Source organism: Phodopus roborovskii, unplaced genomic scaffold, assembly GCF_943737965.1.
Source record: "Phodopus roborovskii unplaced genomic scaffold, PHOROB, whole genome shotgun sequence".
In the NCBI taxonomy this organism is placed as follows: domain Eukaryota; kingdom Metazoa; phylum Chordata; class Mammalia; order Rodentia; family Cricetidae; genus Phodopus; species Phodopus roborovskii.
In genome coordinates this window covers 4,861,117-4,880,399 of record NW_026126689.1, presented here as the reverse complement: position 1 = coordinate 4,880,399, position 19,283 = coordinate 4,861,117, and the positions used below count along the sequence as shown (strand labels likewise).

Sequence of the window (19,283 nt, the reverse complement as noted above, 5' to 3'; positions counted from 1 at the left end):
AGCACAGTTATGAAGTAGGAAGGAAAACATCCCTGGTTGGGCATCTCCGCACCATGAGAACTGTACTAAGGGTCCCAGCATTAGGGAGGTTGGGAACCACTGTTGTAACAGAGCATCTCATGAGACTTCTAAGTTTGATTACCTCCCACAGTGGGTCCCCTACAGCGAGGGCTGGTTTGGTTTGGATTCTTTATAGGAGACATATGATCCCTGTCATATTAGGACTGAATGCTTGACATTATTTTCTATGAACAAATATCACTGATTTTAGGACACACTCATAGAGAGAGCCAAAGCACTTTTTCTTAGAGTATTTTAATTTTTTTTTACGATTCTCATTTTATACTATTTTTTGATGTTGAAATAGTTTATTCAACATCAGTCCAAGATCCATAGCTACAATATGTCATACATAGTGGTTTAAATGCAGAACACAAGCTGTGGTAACTGCTGGTCTGAGGTTTCCAAGCAGCTGCCATACTTTCTTATATCATCCCAGGATGTGCAGTACTCAGACATCGACTACATGGAGAGGCAGCTGGACTTCACCCTCAGCCCCAAGTTCTCTGGGTTTCCAGCCCTGATCGATCACATGAAGCGTGATGGGATGCGGGTCATCCTCATTCTGGTTAGTCCTTGTGTGAAAGTGTAGGCAGTACTTTAGACAATGGGTGGGCCTGTGTGGGGATTGCCTCAGGATGTCTGTCCTTTCTGGTACCCAGAGAGAAATGAACGTGTGATCAGTAGAGCTGCATTTCTTGGGATTCACAGAATCACTGGAGTACCAGTTGCAATTGGGGACTTTACTTTTTCTACCCCATCTTTGGTCTTAATCTTCCATGTGCCTTCTGCTCTGGTTTCAGGACCCAGCTATTTCTGGCAACGAGACAGAGCCCTACCCTGCCTTCACCCGAGGTGTACAGGATGACGTCTTCATCAGATTTCCCAATAATGGAGACATTGTCTGGGGAAAGGTATGATCTGGGCATTGATCCAGGAATCCTCACCCTGGGCCAGAGCCACTGTCAGTGCCCTTTGGGAATATTGAGTTTGTGCCTGTTATGTTATGTTTGCCTTCTAGAGCTGTGGTTTTCTTTTGCTTTTGTTTTCATTTAACATCTGCTAATATGTTTAAGGGCTTTCTGAGATCTATTCTCTGTAGGTCAATCCTACCTGGCAACTATTAGTCCTAGAACCTTTGCTTTTAGTTTTCAAAGAAACTGTTTGTATGAAAATTTGTTCAGTATATTGTTGATAAACCTTTTCTCTCCATAGGTCTGGCCTGATTACCCTGGTATTGTGGTGAACTCCTCTCTAGATTGGGACAGTCAAGTAGAGGTAAAGGCCCTTGTGGATGTTGGTTGTAGTCAGGGTTGCCAGGAAGAGGCTGTCTTGTCTAGGGAACTAGACATGTCTACTTTTATGATAGACACATGTATGAATCACTTAGGAGGAATGTTTCCCCTGGTTGCCCGAGACCCATTATTTTATGTGTAACAGTGTTTTTTTTTTCAAGGTGTGATGTTGGCATTATTGACCACAGGGCTTAAGACGCAGTGTGTTCAAGTTTCCAGTAATAGTTTTTTCTTGTCACAAAGGCAATTTCAAATCAAAGCCATCAGTTCCTAAGGGCTACAAACTCAAGTAGAAGCTAGCTTCAAGAATGCTATTATTTCTTTCTATAGACAGTTTCCAGTATTTGTCTTCAGGTGTAGCATCTTTTTTCTCTCTTTGTATTTATGTTCATTTATAGGCTATTCCATATCCACACACTAATTTGGCACCACCTTTCCATCCTTCATTGGTCCTCTAGACTTTGTTTTTAGATTTATTTAAAGTCTTATATAATTAATTTTCTTTCTTCCATGAACAGAGTTTTTCATTTAATGGAACCAAGTAATCTAGGTTCTAGCCCTAACTTTTTCTAGTCTTCATTTGCATTTGTTGCTTGGATGAATAAATTCATCGACACAACTGTCAATGGAAGCACCAGGCCCTCCTCTTGCTAAGATGTTTATCTGAACACTGAGGCAGCCTGATTGTTCCTCTATGAGTTTTCCTGGTGTGCCTTTGAGCAGTGCTCACAGGGTTCAGGGATGCTCTCCTTGAACTTCACTATGTCCCTGACCTTTAAATCTTCCTTAATGATGATCATAATTGAGGGACTGGAATTGTATGTGTATGTGTGGTAGGGAAGTGTAAAATACTCCTAGTGTACCAGACATTTGTGGTTCACATGGTACAGCTGAGATTTAGAAAGTCTGCTAGATTCAACCATTAATCAGGAAAGTCATCATTGTGGACACAAGCATGAAAGATTTAAATTTAGGTTTTAATCACACAAAGCCCAGGATCTCCAGACCATTCCACGCCATACAATGTAATTGTTTCCAAATACTGGCAATGTATATTACTTTTGCCTTTTGATCTTTAAATATTTTTCTAATAAATCAAGAATGTAATATTGCATAAGCTCTATTCAGACTTTCACTATGTAGACCTATTGAAATAGAAGAATTCTTTAAGCTTCCTGTAAGATATAATCATTTACCATAAATGGATTCTATTGTCACTTGGCAGCAATACCGAGCTTATGTGGCCTTCCCAGATTTTTTCCGTGATTCCACTTCCAAATGGTGGAAGAAAGAGATTCAAGAACTGCACACGAACCCACAGAACTCAACAAAGAGCTTGAAGTTTGATGGCCTGTGGATTGTAAGTGAGCATGGACGTATCTGTATACACATGAGTGTATGTGTGTTTGTGCATGTATGTGTTGTTTTGAGCTTGTGGATCCATGACACTGGGCAAGGTGATAATTTCAGAAAAAGAATTCAGACATTGCAAAGTGGGGGTCATCCAGTCAAACTTAGAATTGTCCCTGCTTAGTATGTGGGAACTCACCTGTAAAATCTCCACAACAGTTAGTGGGAAATCTTTAGAGTTGATTATCTTAGGGGAAATAATGAAGGTGTCTAGCTGTCATGTTGAGGGTATGTCTTCTTTCTAGTCTGTGCTTCCCCTGTGGTTTATCATCCTTTCTGGGAAGCATTGAAAGAGATGCCAGATATTGAATGTGTAACTATTTCATTGTTTCTGAATTGACAGAACTTAAGTATCCTAAAAAATAAGCCATAATCTCACTATTTGTAGGATATGAATGAACCTTCCAGCTTTGTGAATGGGGCAGTTCCTCCAGGCTGCAGTGATGCTACTCTGAACCGTCCTCCCTACATGCCACGTAAGAGCCTTGCGTCTCTTTGTTGCTCAGTATCTGGAAGAAAGATGAGCTTTGTATCCAGGGTTACCCTGACCACCAAGGGTCCCTCCACACCATTAAGTTGGTTTAATATGGCCTAAGTCCGAAGCACATCATATTATCAAACTGGAGTTACTAGAAAATTTCTTGAATTTCTTTAGACTGTGATAATCTCTGTGGTGTTATAAGTTGCAGAATTTCTCTTAGAACCAATGTGTACAATGACGTGTCTTCCCCTTTTCATGCAGCTTGTGGATTTTGGAGTGATGCACATTCATAGCTTAGCTCCATACACTGTGCCTTTTTTGAGTTGTGTGATCCTCCAGGGACATAACCAAATCCAAGTTTCCTAAAGTGTAAGAGGCAGACAACGTTATCACTCACAGACACATGATAAAAGACAGACATGGAATAGCTTGTGCACTAAACATTATGTTACTGGAAGGATGGAAGCAGCGAAGAGTAAACATGCTACATTACTAGAGGACTGTTGTCGGGTGGCCAAAGCCACTGAGAACTCCAGCTCCAGGGTATTAGACGCCTCCAATGGGGGCTTCAGGAAACCCTCTCCTTACAAGCGTGTGCGTGCGCATGTGCACGCATGTACACACACACATACACACACAGAGAGAGAGAGAGAGGAGAGAGGGGGGGATCCTTTAAGGAAGCTTATACTCGAACCTGCCCCATAGTGAATACCTGACCACTCCTACTGACCCTTGCATTTTCTTCAGGGAATTTGATGCCGACAAGGCCTTCAGTCACCCTAGTGATCAAAGAATACTATTGCTCTTATGCTCTTGGGAAATAGAGTGGGACCCAGGCAGAGCTTGTTAGTCTTATCTTCTAAAACGAGGCCAAGTGTTCAGAGTCAAGGCTGATCTCCGCTGACCTTCCTTCTCTCCCTCAGATTTGGCAGCCAGGGACAGGGGCCTGAGCAGTAAGACCCTGTGCATGGAGAGTGAGCAGATCCTTCCAGATGGCTCCCGGGTGCGGCACTACGATGTGCACAGCCTGTATGGGTGGTCCCAGACCAGACCCACCTACGAGTGAGTGATCCTCTCCTTTCCTGTGTGGGTACTACTTCTGTCATGGCTTTCACAGCTTCTCTACTTTCACATTCGTGTTCCCATTCCCAGGGCTAAGTGTGCTGTAATTGTGATAAGCTAGTCACAATTCGTATTTGCTGAGCAGTCTCTCCATAATCATGGAGCCAGCCCTGTGAGTTAATCTATAGTCTCTCCAGCGTACTCACAGTCACTATAGACATCATTGTGCAGTGTAGCCGACATGGTGGTGTCATTGGCTCCAAAAGGACAGAGGTAACTGAGGGCTAGAAACCTCACTCTTTTATGCTATCTCTTTAGCTTTCACACTTACAATGTGAGCCAAAAGAAAAATAATACTCAAATATAGAATGTCAAGCGTGGGTTAAACACACACCCCCCCACCCACCCCCCCACACCCCCCCCACACACACACCGAGAATCTGTGACTACTTACTATTTGGAGAAAAGCCAATGAATTGTCACATGGTGGGATACTTGAACACGACCATCTAAGGGCTTTACCACCATTACGATCCCGTTAACCAACCAGAGCTCCTCTAAAGGGTCATTTCTATATTCGTTCTAGTCATACATGAAAGATGTTGTCACAATGTTCTAAGAACAATGGTTTCATGGAGGAAGCTCTACTGACTTCCTTCCATTGTTCAGCCTTTAATTTTTCCCCTTGTTTCCCCAACCAGAGCTGTTCAGGAGGTGACAGGAGAGAGAGGGATCGTCATCACACGCTCCACATTCCCCTCTTCTGGACGCTGGGCAGGACACTGGCTGGGAGACAACACAGCTGCCTGGGACCAGCTGGGGAAATCCATCATTGGTGTGTGGGTTGTGCCCAGGGCCTCTGCTGGGGGAGGGTGGAGAGAGGAGGAGGGAGAGGAGGAGGAGGCAGAGAATGAGTACCTGCCCTGACCCTGATGAATCTCTCCTTGCAGGCATGATGGAGTTCAGTCTCTTTGGCATCTCCTATGTAAGTGCTCTGGCATGCTCCTCCCCCTGGGAGGGTGGCAGCATCTCTGAGCAAGCACCAAGAGCTCACTCTGTTCCTTGCTGTTTCAGACCGGGTCAGACATCTGCGGCTTCTTTCAAGATGCTGAGTATGAGATGTGTGTTCGCTGGATGCAGCTGGGCGCCTTTTACCCCTTCTCCCGGAACCACAACACCATCGGGACCAGGGTAGGATGCCAGCTTCCTCTTCTGCATTGTGTCACTGGGAATGCTACCTCAGTTTCTGAGAGCAGTCCTGCTGCCTGTGTCCCTGGGACAACGGCAAAGCCGTTAATCCTCGTCCTATAAACCATAGTCTTTGATATTACTTTCATGATTTTGCTTAGGGACTTTTTTCCACTATATTCCATGACAAACGTCTTACACTTTTCTTCTGCTGCTTTAGAGACAAGACCCTGTCTCCTGGGATACAGCCTTTGAGGACATCTCCAGGAGTGTGCTAGAGACCAGATACACCCTGTTGCCGTATCTCTACACCTTGATGTACAAGGCCCACACAGAGGGCAGCACAGTTGTGCGGCCTCTTCTCCATGAGTGAGTGTCCAGGTGGATTTCTGTTGAAAAACGGGCAATGTATTTATAACCTGTAAGGTAGGAGTTGATGAAACAATTCTTCCGGTCTGAAGGTGTGACTCCCTTTTGTCAATACTGTCCCAATAGGGGCCATTATTTTATCAGCCCTTCTGTGCTCTGCTTGCCACGATTCTTAAATGAAAGTCCTCCTATTGAACAACAACAACAAAAAAAAAAAAAAAAATAGAGGAAATCCAACATCCACAGCATTATTTTTCTTCATATTTGTTTCTATAATATAGCCATGATTTGTGCCAGGTCATCTCCACGAGCTTTCCATTAAAGGTTTAAGAACAAAAAGCGTGTTTGCATCTTCCAGATGTGCAATGATAAAGAAATTGCTTGTCCACATTCACATTTGTGGACAGCTCCTGAAGTTGTGGGGCCACGACACAGAGGCTGAAGGCAGGAGTTTAATCCACTTTGTTGTGTGCAGACAGTAAGGAGGCGGATGGTAGTAGGATCTCTGACATGCATCTTAGCTCAAGCATTTCCTCGGGGCAAAGCCGTCTTAGGGTCTCATTGTGTCACCTTCAACTCCCTCCCTTTCCAGATTTGTGTCAGACAATGAGACCTGGAATATAGACAAACAGTTCCTCCTGGGCCCAGCCTTCCTGGTCAGCCCTGTGCTTGAGCCCGTGAGTATGGAAGCCTCTGAGAGTTGGAGGATCCCAACTGCTTGGCTGAGGGAATATGGAGAAGGAAGTCTGGTGTGGGCTAGATGCGGAGACCGGGTGTTCCATTCTCCATTGGTTCCTCAGCATAGGATTCTGTGTCTCGGGTTTTCTGCCCTCAAGTCCTTTTTTTTTTTTTTTTTTTTTTTTTTTTGTTTTGTTTTGTTTTTGACATTAGCTCAGTAATTCCAGTTCACAGAACAGTCAAGGCGAAAATAGCTTCATGTTTTATTAAAATGAACTGTGTAGGAAGTAGTGTAAAGATTCTTTATGGCCCCTGTCACCTTTAACTGAAATGTCCAGGACAGCTTGCGGCTATAGTTGTCACCTTGTGGCTGGTGGCCGGCTCTTTGCTTCTTCACACATGTGGTCACACATGCAGCGACAGACATTTTGGTACTTCTGTTCCCAGATGTACATGAAACTAAACAGAGAGGCTAATTAAATCCTCTGCAAATGCTTTTGAACCTGGAGAGGTTTTCCCTGCTCTATGCCTAACTTGGGTATGTGTCTTTAGAGAAGGGATGGGTAAGGCTACAAGCAGGGGGTTGCCGTTTCATTGGAGTCTTGTTCTCCAAAGGGCCTTAGTGAAAGCACTGGTTTTTCTTAGGCAGTTTCCATGCTTGGAAGCCTGAGAAGGAAACTGGGTTTCTTGGCATTGGTGATCTTTAGGAAGTTGAGGCACAGGTGTCCAATTCCAGCTCTATTCTTTTCTACAAGTGTACATTGCAGCTTGCTCACTCCGTCTCCAAATGCAGTACCCATACCAGGTCTCATTTTAATTTCAGAATGCTCGAAACGTCAGCGCATACTTCCCCACAGCCCTCTGGTATGACTACTATACGGTAAGTTTGCTAAATTTTCATACAACCTATAGTGTTAGAGTCTTTACGTGTGACAGACTCAGTAGATAACAGACTAAACCCTGATGCTGGGACTCATGTACTGTGGTCTATCATGAGTCACTCGGTCCTGACAAGCTGTCTTCTCACTTGGTGTCTGGATCAGACAAGCGCCAGTCAGTCACTCTTTTAGAGAGGTGTCATGAACTGGCATGTGACCCTGCAGTCTGGTGCCTGGTGTGTTGTGAGCATAACTATGCTCATGTCAGCATTAGCCGTAAGGTGAAGACGCTAGCGAGCTCTCGTTCTGACATCAGAAAGCAGTGAAGAGAGCAATGTTAGGTCTCGTTTCTGTGTATGGAAGCGTGCCCTCACGGAGACCCTTTCCTCTCTGTATTTAACTGTCTGCTGTTTCTGTATGGATGCTAAAGAATCGGTCCATGTGTTTAGCCAAGATAGGTGAGACAGTGCTGACTATGAGAAGCAAAGATTTTTTACCCCCAAAAGAATGCGAGGTCATTTATTCAGGGCCGAGTGTGAGTGACTATGGCCTGGGGTCAGGGATTTGAGTTTCCCCAAATGACGTGCTGCACTGTAGAGACAGGTGCATGAGCTTTTCATAGTCACAAACCAAGAGAAAGCCGTGAGTTAATATAGCTATCGAATAAACTGTGATCCTAGTGCTGGAGAGGCAAAGAGACAGGATTCAGTCAGTCTAGCAGATCAGCAACTCCAGGTTCAGCGAGAGACCTTGTGTCAAAACTCAGCAAACAAATAAATAAGCAAGGTGGGGAGCATGATGACGAGAGCGATGTGGCCTATGCGTGTTTGAGATCATGGGCACGTGTGTGTGCATGTGCACACACACACACGCACACAGGCACACATGCACACACACATGCACACTCACACACACACACACACACACGCACACACAGAGATAACATCACAGAACAGAACTCTTTAGTCTAATTGCTAATAGGGCCTGCATTGACTGGCATACATTAGTAAGGAAAGGAGCAGTGGGCACCCATTTGTAACTCAGAAGTTACTTTCAATTGACAACTGTTTTCAAATGAACAATTAGTTTTCTTCAAGGGGGACCCACTGGGAATACAAATTACTCTTAAGGGTAGGCTGCGTGCCTTGCAATAGATGGCCAGCAGAAGTCAAACTCAGCATCTCATAATGTATCAGTTTATTATTTTTTTAATTTCCAGTTCTCATTGTACGTTTGCTCATATGTAAGTGTATTTGTATGTCTGTATATATGTATTACCATACAGATTTAGGGTATATATCATGGCTTCCGGTTTCTGTGTTTTTATGGGATTCCTGGCTGCGTGAACAAGTGTGGCTCTTCATCTACAGCTGTTTCTTGGGCTCTTCCTTCTGTGTGTTTTGTCTTATTCCAATTTTTGCTTTATCTTATTATATTATTATCTCTTGGATAACTTTTTTCTAAAGATAGACATAAAGGGGCAGATCTAGATAGAAGGGGAAGTAAGGAGGAACTGGGAGGCATAGAGAGAGGAGAAACCATAATCAGAATGTATTGTATGGAGATAAATCTGTTTCCAATGAAAGAAAATCACGAAGAAATTTCTGCCTTACGAATCCCTGCTGTGGTCGAGAAAAAGTGGAAGGATCTTAGGTTATGACTCCGACGCGTGGGCAGCGTCTTTCACACCATGCCCTGCAAAGGTTTTGTTAAATGTAAGACAGGGAAATCGGTTCAAGACAATGGCATGTAAACAAGTCTGCTCATACCGATCTTTGCAACGGGGCACGCATCAAAGGGGTTAGGGACTTGGCTGGGTAGGAGTAAGGACAGCGTGCCCGTAGTCAACAAGAAATAAACGCAGATATTGCCCAGCGTCACCTCTGTACCTTAGCGGGAGGTTGTAGGGCGAGGGTGCCTGGGACTCATATGAGATCCTGCAAAGGTCAGGGACTCTCATGGACACTTAGAGAAACACAGCCACACATACACAGTAGCGGGTGAGTGAACGAGGGGTGGAAGCTGGTGTGGTGTGCGGAGATGAGTGGTGATGGCCCAGCAGCAGGTTTGGGGAGGTGGGTGGGAGATGATGTGCACATTCCCTCATCATTTCTCTTCCCTTTGACCAGGGTGCAGCTACCAACTCAACGGGGGAGTGGAAGACCTTACCAGCCCCTCTCGAGCACATCAATCTTCATGTCCGTGGGGGCTACATCCTGCCATGGCAACAACCTGCCCGGAACACGCACTTAAGGTGAATCAGGAGCACACAGTTCTGCTTCGCACGCCTCTGAGCTCATTCTTCTGTTAAGAGTCACAGATCAAACGCTCCAGGATCAGCCTTAAGGCCAAAAGCATTTTTATTGAGCTTAGATTTCTCTACGTTTTGTATTTTGTTTTCCCAACTCCTCCGGCAGGCTTCTGTTGACCCCAAGATGCTGACACAAAGGCACAATATGGACAGAGGATACTTGATCAGTGTGTAGGTCGTTGTTGTGGGACAGTCACCATACTCTGCCCTTGGGTTTCCTGTAGTCTCTACCCTAGGTTCTCTTGACAGAGAACTGCCCTGTGCTGGACCCGGAAAGACTTTCCTCCTGGTCTCCTTACCTTGGTTTTGAGGATAAATTGACAGTTGAGGTATTAGGCAACCCTGGCTTGCCCAGGGCTATAGACATTTTCACATTGTAAGTCTCATGAGTCGAGAAAACCCAGTTCTGAGCAATCTCACGCATAGTTGTTTGTTCGAGCCTCACATCGTCTAGGATCTAGATTTGGGTTCCGTTGACTGTGCTCCTACAAACCCAGTTTCCTCTTTCTTGTCAATAATTGAGCACTTTTTTCTTTTTAATTCATAATTGGATTTTAGCAACACAAACTCAGGTCTCGTCCACTTTTCCCGAACCACTGACTTCTTCTCTTTCCTTGCACAGTTATGATTCTGTCTCTACAGAAGAGGGTACTTGGCATCTTTAGAGGCTTCAAAGTTTAGCCCCAGTAGGTTTCAACAGACAGGGACTTATGTTTTTCTTTTCATTATTATTTATTATTTTACATAACGACTCCAGCTCCCTCTCCCTTCCATCCTCCCATGCCCCCCGCACCCCCTCCCATCCCATCCCTCACCCACTCCACAGGGAGGGTGATGCCTTCCAGCAGGGATCATCAGAATCTGCCAGGTCATTTGGAGCGGGGCCTAGGCACTCCCTCGCAGACGGGGACTTCTTAGGAGGCTTTTGAACCTCCCTCATTTTCTTAATATTTCAACTTATAGACTTTTTTGAAAACATGACTAAATCTAATCACTGCTTTCCCTACTCGCTCCCCGTGTCAAATAACTTTAGCTTCAGGTCACTTTGTATGCTGATACCAAATTTCTGCTTCAAAAGTTAAAATGTTGTTGCTTCCTAGCTTGACGCCTGAACCTCCGCTGGATACTATCGTAGTCTATCTAAATGTGGTTCCAAGTTGACTTTGGCGTGCTTATCTTTTTTAGTGTGTTAATAGTAGAGCTGGCTTTCAGTGCTCCAAAGATGCTATCCCTCTTGCAGTCAATTGTTGTGCTGCACTTGACCTTACACTTCTACTACACTTGGCCTAAGGACCAGGTTGTGGAACATACTAGCTAGGCAAGTGCTTTACCACTGTGTGGTGTCCGTATATCCCTAGTCCGTTACCTCCATTTGTCTTATTACACGATTCTTTATCATTGACACATGCAAGACTGTAAGTTAATTCAAATTGCTGCGATTCTTTCCCCGGAGAAGCATGTCTAAAATGCTGCAAATCATGTCACTATTGTCTAGGATTTCTTCCTCTCTAATAACCTATATAGTGACCAAAGTGGCTATTTTTAATGGTAACTGTGCCAGCAGTTCAGAAGTTCTAAGGCTTACATACTCGCACCTTTCACAGATGTTTAAAATACTTTATCTTGTAAAATTATTATCAGAGGAAGACACTTAGGATATGCTCCCTCTGTCCCTAAAGCAAAAAAGTTACATGTGTGACTGACTAGTATCTTCCTTAGTGGAAATTTGATGCAAATGTTTGGCAAGATTCTTTGAGCCCTAAGGACTTGTGCCTTGTGTAAACCTTGTTCCCCTCAGCCGGAAGAACCCCCTTGGCCTGATCGTTGCCCTGGATGAGAACAAAGAAGCCAGAGGAGAACTGTTCTGGGATGATGGGGAGTCGAAGGGTGAGTGCTGTGAGGGGCTGTGGCCATTGTGGACCTGCAAGTCTGACTCTGTCCCTTCACCCCTGCTGGCCGTTCTACTGGGACTGAAATACCAAGCATCATCGAGCATCCTCCCAGAGAAAGCATGTGTTTCTGCATGGATTGGTCAGAGGCCATGATAGATGACCACAGATGGAGGGACAACATTTTCCCCCAGTCCCCTCTCAATTCTCCTGTTGGCTAGAGTCTCGTTTTTGTTAATAGACACTCAAGGGATACAGTTTTATGCTGGTGCTGTAATTAATCTGTTCTGAAATATATGTCACCCCCCAAACCCTAATGTTGGTGATATGAAAAGCATACTCATGCCAGTATGAAACAATGAGACACACTCTCCTAGTCTCTATGCATCAGGCTGTGCTTTAGCATACATACGTTACTGTGGCGTAATCTTGTGGCCCTAGCTTAGTAAATAGATTCCCATGGAACGCCTGCTTTGAAAACATTTAAGGAGATCTTTGCAGGGTTATGGTAGTGAGAAAGCAAAGCAGTGGCTTGGACTTGTATAGTTTATTCATAATTTTGCCATTCTCAAGATACAGCTTCAAACATGTTGGCTTTCTTTAAAAATAACAAATTGATCAAGTTTGACCACATTCAAGGTCTTCAACATGCTCACTATTTACTGATTACCATCAATACGATCAACAATGAAGACATCCATTCTCAGCCATGCTGTACTTTATGCTCTGGCAAGTCAGTGCCTCTGACCATTAAGCAGCTTCCCTACCCCTCTGCCCCTCGGCAACTGCAGTTCCATGCACTGCTATCCAAAACATTCACACGTAAATGCGGTGGGTAAGGACTTTTCGTAGTGTCCTCCGTGTTCATGGTGGCACTAACGCCACCAGAGAAGACACGCAAACAGCCTGTGTTCACCGACGGATACGCGAAAGGACAGGTGGGGGTCATTAGACCCAGTGGAATGTCAATCTGTCATAAAAGACACACGTCTTTGATTTTTGAAAATGACCTGTCAGCTTTAAGGAGGGGAGGTAAAGGTAGTCCTTCTGCGGTGCCCAGGCCAGTCTGACTCATCTCTCTTCTGTTTTCAGACCTCACAACCAATAATGTTCTGTGTAAATTTTCAGTCACTCAAGTAAGTAGAATATTTTTTAGGAATTTGATGTGTGACCTTTTATGTGACCATTAGCACCTACTGGCGTGTGTTTGCGTGTGACTACATTTTCAGGAATGTCTACGGATGAGCACATCCCCATTTATGAGTCAATGCCCAGTAATGCCATCATTTGGGCTGCCAAAAGGAAGCAATAATATTCATAAGTCAAAGCAAGTCATATTTTTTAATAGTTGTTTTATAAAGCTGGTGTCTTTACATAGTTATATAAAATATCTGTCTGCATGTTCTTATTGTTCTTAACCTAAATGTGCATTAGTAGAGAAGGCTCAGAGGCTTTCACAGTAGCTGAGCATCTGGTCAAGGATGATACATCTGGTCTAGGATAGGACATCTGGTCTAGGATGGGGCATCTGATCTAGTATAGGACATGGTCTACGATAGGATATGTGGTCTAGGGTGGGGTACTTGAGAACCTACATAAACTCAGCCCATTAATTTGTCTATAATTGTGCTTGGTGTATTTCAGAACCACTTGGATGTGAGTGCTGTAGGATCAACCTACACAGACCCTGATAATTTGGCATTTCAGGAGATTAAAATTTTTGGAACAGAGGTGCTTCACAATGTGACAGTGAAGCACAATGGTGTCATTAGTCAGATGTCTCCTCAAGTCACATATGACCCTAACACAAAGGTAAGTCTCTGCTCTGTTGAGGCTTTTCAAATTGGCATGATGGTGATTTTTCTTGCTAAAGTCACTGGGGTTCTAAAAGGATGACAGCACCTCCGAAGACTGATGGGAAGGTCGGGCTATGGGGAAATGTGATGGCATTTGGAAGATAATCTGAGCTGAAATGAGTCAGGGAGCTTGTAGGGCAAGAATGGTAAAGGCAAATTTTTGTTGGTTTTTTTTTTTTTTTTTGTCTGTTAAGAGTCCTGCTTTCTTACTAACTTTATTAACATATATAGATACATATATACATATGTAATACACACCACACACACACACATACACACACACATACCACATACACACTACATGAGTAGTACCGAAAAGGAAGTTTGGGTTGGGTCAGACTAATGGGCATCTGAGAGCTAATGGCCAGTGCTGAGTCCTAATGAGCTAAATTTTTGAAAATTTTTTTTTAAGTTTTAACTTTGTCAAGGTTTTTCTCCCCCTGCTTGCTTCAGTACCGAAAGTCTCATTCCAACATACATATGCGTTCTCATGGAGATATTTAAGACTAAGAATTTGAGGCTCTTACTCAAATGGCTGTTTATCGGATTAGGTGATAACAAATAATTCTACACTGGAAAGTAAATCAGCCGTATCCACCAGACAGAGCTGTGTTGCATTCCTCCACGCTTTGATATAAGGAGAAACCCTCCCCCAGTAATCTTGAGTTCATGTCATGAAACTGCTGGATTGGCATGTATGAAGGAGGAATCAAATTTTGGGGAAAATAAGCCAGTTTATAAATCTAGTGTGTTGGCATATTATTGTATGTGAAGTTTTGTCTTGATAACACCTATTCAGGATGCAGACACCATGAAATGTAGCAGTGTGAGGTTGGATTTATATTTGTTGGTGTCGAGAGCTTGCTGTTCAGGGTAGGATGATGTGTCAGGTGAGATTCATTAGTTGTATATGATGAGACATCCCAAAAAGACCTGAGCATTTTGTCCTTCCGTTGAAATTAAAAGATGGAGAATTGATGGCATGCACTTAGCGGCTGAGGGGGTGTACAGATTGATTATTGGTTCTATCACAATGATCCATTCTTGGAGAAATGAAAAGGGAAAACAAAATAAGCAGGAAGTAGAGATAGAAAAGAGAGGTCGTCAGACACAAAGCTGAGGGAGGAAATCCTTAAACGAAGGAACACTTGCCCAGCTGCTGCCAGTGAACTTGATGCTAACTTTTCAAAGCCAGAGCTATAATTGACAGAATGTAATCTAGCCATCTCCTGAGAGCTTCTCACTCACAGAAGGACACATGGTTTAAGACCAAGACAACAGGAAGTATGTTCTGAAATGGGCCCCACTTAGCCATAAAAGGAAAGTAAAGCCATTTATGTTGAGATATCAAAATCAGCCAATCCAAGAATAGCCCGATAGCATCACTCTGACTATGCTGTGTATGTAGGGTCAGGAGTATTTGGTCCTAAGTGGAGATCAGTTTATTCTGGAGGGAACATGTGGTCAGATTTTGGAGGGTCTTAGGTGCTGAACCAAAAAGGCCATACTTGATTTAATTGTCAAAGAGTCTTACAGCGAACCAAGGCCTTGCTAGGGATGATGGTGCATGGTTGGGATTGGCAGGATGGGAAAGCATCAGCTAGGGAGGAGCCTGTGAGGAGCACGATGGTTCTTAAAATGTCAAGTGAGAGGTTTAAGGAAGCGAGAGGTTTAAAGAAAAGTCAGATAGTAAAAGAATAGAGACATGTTTTATAACTGATTAAATTGAGACTCAATAAATCCACTTAGCTTGTCAGTGATCTCATAGAGGTGTGGGGATGGGAGCTGCCTCAGTTTCTTCCCTTGTTGCTTGGCTAAAATGCACAGACAAGAGCAACCCATGAGGGATACATTTATTCTGGCTCATGGCTTAAAGGTATGGTCCATGAAGGTGGGAGAGCCAAGGTGTCAGGAGCTAAGCACATGGTTACCTCCCGTCCACAACCAGGGGGCAGAGAGCCATGGATGAATACTGCTGCTCAGCCCAGGATGCCAGCCAGGAAGTAACACCCCTCGCAGTGGGCAGATATTCCCTGATGAACAGAGATAATCTCCCACACGCAGGCCCAGAGACTCACGCTCCAGGTGATCCCAGTGTATGGGAAGTCGGCAACACTAATCATTATAGGAACCTGGGCCTGTGATTGACACTGCATATCCTCTTATGTCCCCCCCCCCCCCCCCCCACTGGCAGGGACATTGCTTTGGGGAGTGAAACGCAAGAAGTGAAGTTAAATTCTAGGAGAGCAGGACGGAGTCTTTGTAACAGAATAAGGGACAGATAGGTCGGGGAAGGAATGAAGAGCAATGGTCACAGCAAAGGCTATTCATGCCACTTCTTCCTCAGTGTGATGAGGAAGATCCTAATGGTTCTAACCGAGTAAGGGGACCGATATTTCCCTGCCTCTCTTGAGAGTCCCAGCATGCAATACACAGGTCTTCCTGCAAGCCAGGCATATGCCTCATGTTGTTGAGACTCTGTTTTTAGTCATCTGAAGGTATTTTCAGACTGTGTCAGGATTTTGTTCCTAATGATGAATTTCTTGGGCCTCGTCCTCCCCTACAGGTTGCAATTATTACGGGCATCCAACTTCTCCTCAACGAATCCTACACAGTGGACTGGAATGGCAGCATAAAGGATGAAGAGAAGATAGACTGTTATCCAGATCAACACGGGGCTTCTGAGGCAAGCTGTGCTGCCCGAGGCTGCGTCTGGAAGGTAAATCTAGACGAAGGTGTTCACTGATGTTTCGCAAATGTTTCCTGAGCACAGCCTGTCGGTACACTGAGATCCATAGGGAGAAAGGACCGCTTCAGAAATCTGGGGAAGACTAGAGAATAACTGGGGATAGGCCTGGGATATTTTTATAAATATGTTTCTTGAAGACCAACTATTAAAATATACTTAAAATCACACACACACACACACACACACACACACACACACACACACACACACACACACACACACTTTCTTCATATAAGTTGACTTCCCAAACTCTTTCTATTTGTAACTCCAGATTCCTGCTGATCTAGGATATCGACTCTCTTTTCAGGAATCCAACATTTCTGGGGTCCCTCATTGCTACATTGTCAATGACCTGTACTCAGTCAGCAATGTTCAGTATCTCGAGAATGAGGCCACAGCCAGCATCTCCTTGAAGGATTCTCCTTACAGCCATGCCTTCCCCTCCACACCCGTGAACCAGCTGCAACTGCGCGTGATCTACCACAAGAACGAGATGCTGCAGTTTAAGGTGAACACAGCATGTGCAGTCAGGCGTGGACCGGGCCTTTCTAACCCTGTTGCTCTTTGCTAGTCAAGGCTACAGAACTTTAGAACAAGTTCTGTGCTTGAATTTCCACAGTAAAGTACACCGTATCTTAACCAAAACCCAGAGAGAAATAAGACCCTTGTAGAACAGTATTACAGAACATCACAAGTTACTCTCTCACCTGGTTCTTTAAATGCATTTTCTCTGGCCTAGATCTATGATCCCAACCACAGTCGGTACGAGGTCCCGGTGCCTCTGAACATCCCCAGTGCTCCATCCAGCACCCCAGACGGCCGTCTCTATGATGTCCTCATCAAGGAGAACCCATTTGGGATTGAAATTCGCAGGAAGAGTACAGGCTCTGTCATGTAAGTGGGTCCTGGTGTGACTTGGAGTTCCTTCTTTCCTAAGCATTCCTCACCAGCCACATTGTCATTGCAGGCAGCCTACCTTAAAGTGTCACAGTACACATGACCAAAACCCTGGGGAAGCAATCTCCTCTTGGTCTGTCCTTAGGGGACGTCTTCAGTGTCCTGAGGGTGATTGCTGAGGCAGTTACGGGAGAACTATATCCAACAAGTGTCTCAGGATTTTCTTCTGGGTCTTAGGTGGTACAGACACCACACACAGGGCGCTAATGTGGCTGTCTGTGATCCCGTCGTATAGGAAAATGGGCTTGACCAAGTTATAGGGAGGCCACTGCTTCTGATGCTGTGGTCCGAATTTGTCTCTCTGGCAAGGAATGCCATCTGGAATAGACCCTGGATAAGGATGCGCCTTACACGGAGTTCCGGGTAGAGGGAAGACAAAGAGCACGAAGCACAGCCCAGAAAGCTGGCTTGTCAAGTAGTAGCGTTTGGTGAAGTCACTGAGGGATGGACATGGGAGAAAAAGCAAAGGCACGAAGTGGGTTTGGAAGGGGGAGCAGCAGCGGAGGCTTGGGGAGAAGTCACTGAGGAATGAGCAGAGCTGCGACCTGGTGTGGGGTCTCCTCAGTCACAGTCCAGGAGGCCAGCAGGAGGAGGGCCCTCAAGGAGCAGGGATGACAGGGCGGGTGTGAGTGATAGCAGATGAGGTGGCCAGGGCGGAGAAGGGAGGAAGCGTCTGTGATTGCTTAATGCAGTACATACATTTGCATTTTGTTGGGAGATGATCAGCTCTGATGGTATGAGGAGAACCCAGAGCTCTGTTGTCCTCAAAAGGCAGCTCTTGTAACCTACTGGGATGCTGGTTTTCTCTGGCAAATGTCCCTTCTCCGTCTGCAGCTGGGACTCTCAGCTCCCGGGCTTCACCTTCAATGACATGTTCATCCGCATCTCCACCCGCCTGCCCTCCACACACATCTATGGCTTTGGGGAAACTGAGCACACAACCTTCAAGATTGACTTGAACTGGCACACGTGGGGCATGTTTTCCAGGGATGAGCCCCCGGGGGTAAGGACAGTGCGTGTGTCTGTGTTCTGTCCCCTCCGCCCACGCTGTGTGTCTTCTGCTTCTTCTTTCCACACTCCATGAGATTGTTGTCTTCCATTGCAAGGCAGATGGACACATTTTTAAGCTCCCTTTTGTCTTGACTCAATGCAGCAATCCAGTTTCTGTTGAGTTTCTTCCCTGCATGCGGTCAGCCTCCTAACCCCCTTTCCCTGTTCCTCTCAGTACAAGAAGAATTCCTATGGTGTCCACCCTTACTACATGGGGCTGGAGGAGGATGGCAACGCCCATGGAGTCCTCCTGCTGAACAGCAATGCCATGGGTAGGATGAACCTGTGTCCCTCATTGTGTATCTCACTTTAGAAAGTATTTGTCTTGGCTATATCTTAAGCCCAAACTAGCATCCGTGGCTAATATTTTTTTTTTGTGCTTAGCATTCATTTTATTCTAGAGATTTATTATTGCTATGTTTACTAAGCTTTTACTTGGCAACAATTACATAAGAAGACATAGCAAAACCAAGTGTGTCCCTAATTCCTCTAATTCCCGGAGGTCAGCTGGAGGTAACTGATAGTGTAACTGGAATTACTCTCAAGCTATTGGGTTGTAATACTGCCTCAGGCAGAATGAGGGCGAGGTTTGTTTGTTTGTTTGTCTGTTTGTTTTTTATGCCACATAAGAAAGGGGCATAAAATCAACTTCAGGAAATGCGTACTCTAGCTGGTGGAGAAACAAGTATCATTTATAATGGAGTTGGTAGTTTCCCATCAATGGAATTTTGCTAGTTTGGCAGCAATGTTTCATTGCCAGAAGCCATTGGAGGCAGACACTGAGATTCTCAGTGACACTCTGATATTTCTTATGAGTTCTATGCTACTATGAAATAGAAGTTATGATAATTAAAATTTTCAGACTCTCAAATAATAAGGCCCATTAAAGGAATAGAACCCTGTGGGGTTCTGTTCATTAATTCTATGTTGATTTAGTATAAAATGTCTGCCATTAATATTCTAAAGTGGAAGTAAGAGAAATAAAACTTTGAAATCTAACTGGTTAACCTGAAGGCTTTCATCTTTTGTTGATTTTTTTTTCTTGTATTT

The 19,283-nt window shown here is 44.5% G+C and overlaps 1 protein-coding gene across 1 annotated transcript in view; it reads left to right on the top strand.

Annotated features, from left to right (window-relative positions):
* The window catches only part of LOC127214238 (maltase-glucoamylase-like), a 115,707-nt gene that overhangs the window by 77,389 nt on the left and 19,035 nt on the right, over positions 1–19,283 (top strand). The window contains 21 exon segments of the mRNA XM_051174634.1: positions 500–628; positions 864–974; positions 1,276–1,338; positions 2,581–2,715; positions 3,154–3,241; positions 4,170–4,308; positions 5,010–5,143; positions 5,259–5,293; positions 5,383–5,499; positions 5,717–5,865; positions 6,458–6,542; positions 7,367–7,423; positions 9,551–9,675; positions 11,531–11,619; positions 12,714–12,757; positions 13,266–13,433; positions 16,044–16,196; positions 16,534–16,734; positions 16,966–17,120; positions 18,018–18,186; positions 18,409–18,505. Of these exon segments, the coding sequence (XP_051030591.1) occupies positions 500–628; positions 864–974; positions 1,276–1,338; positions 2,581–2,715; positions 3,154–3,241; positions 4,170–4,308; positions 5,010–5,143; positions 5,259–5,293; positions 5,383–5,499; positions 5,717–5,865; positions 6,458–6,542; positions 7,367–7,423; positions 9,551–9,675; positions 11,531–11,619; positions 12,714–12,757; positions 13,266–13,433; positions 16,044–16,196; positions 16,534–16,734; positions 16,966–17,120; positions 18,018–18,186; positions 18,409–18,505 (2,443 nt within the window).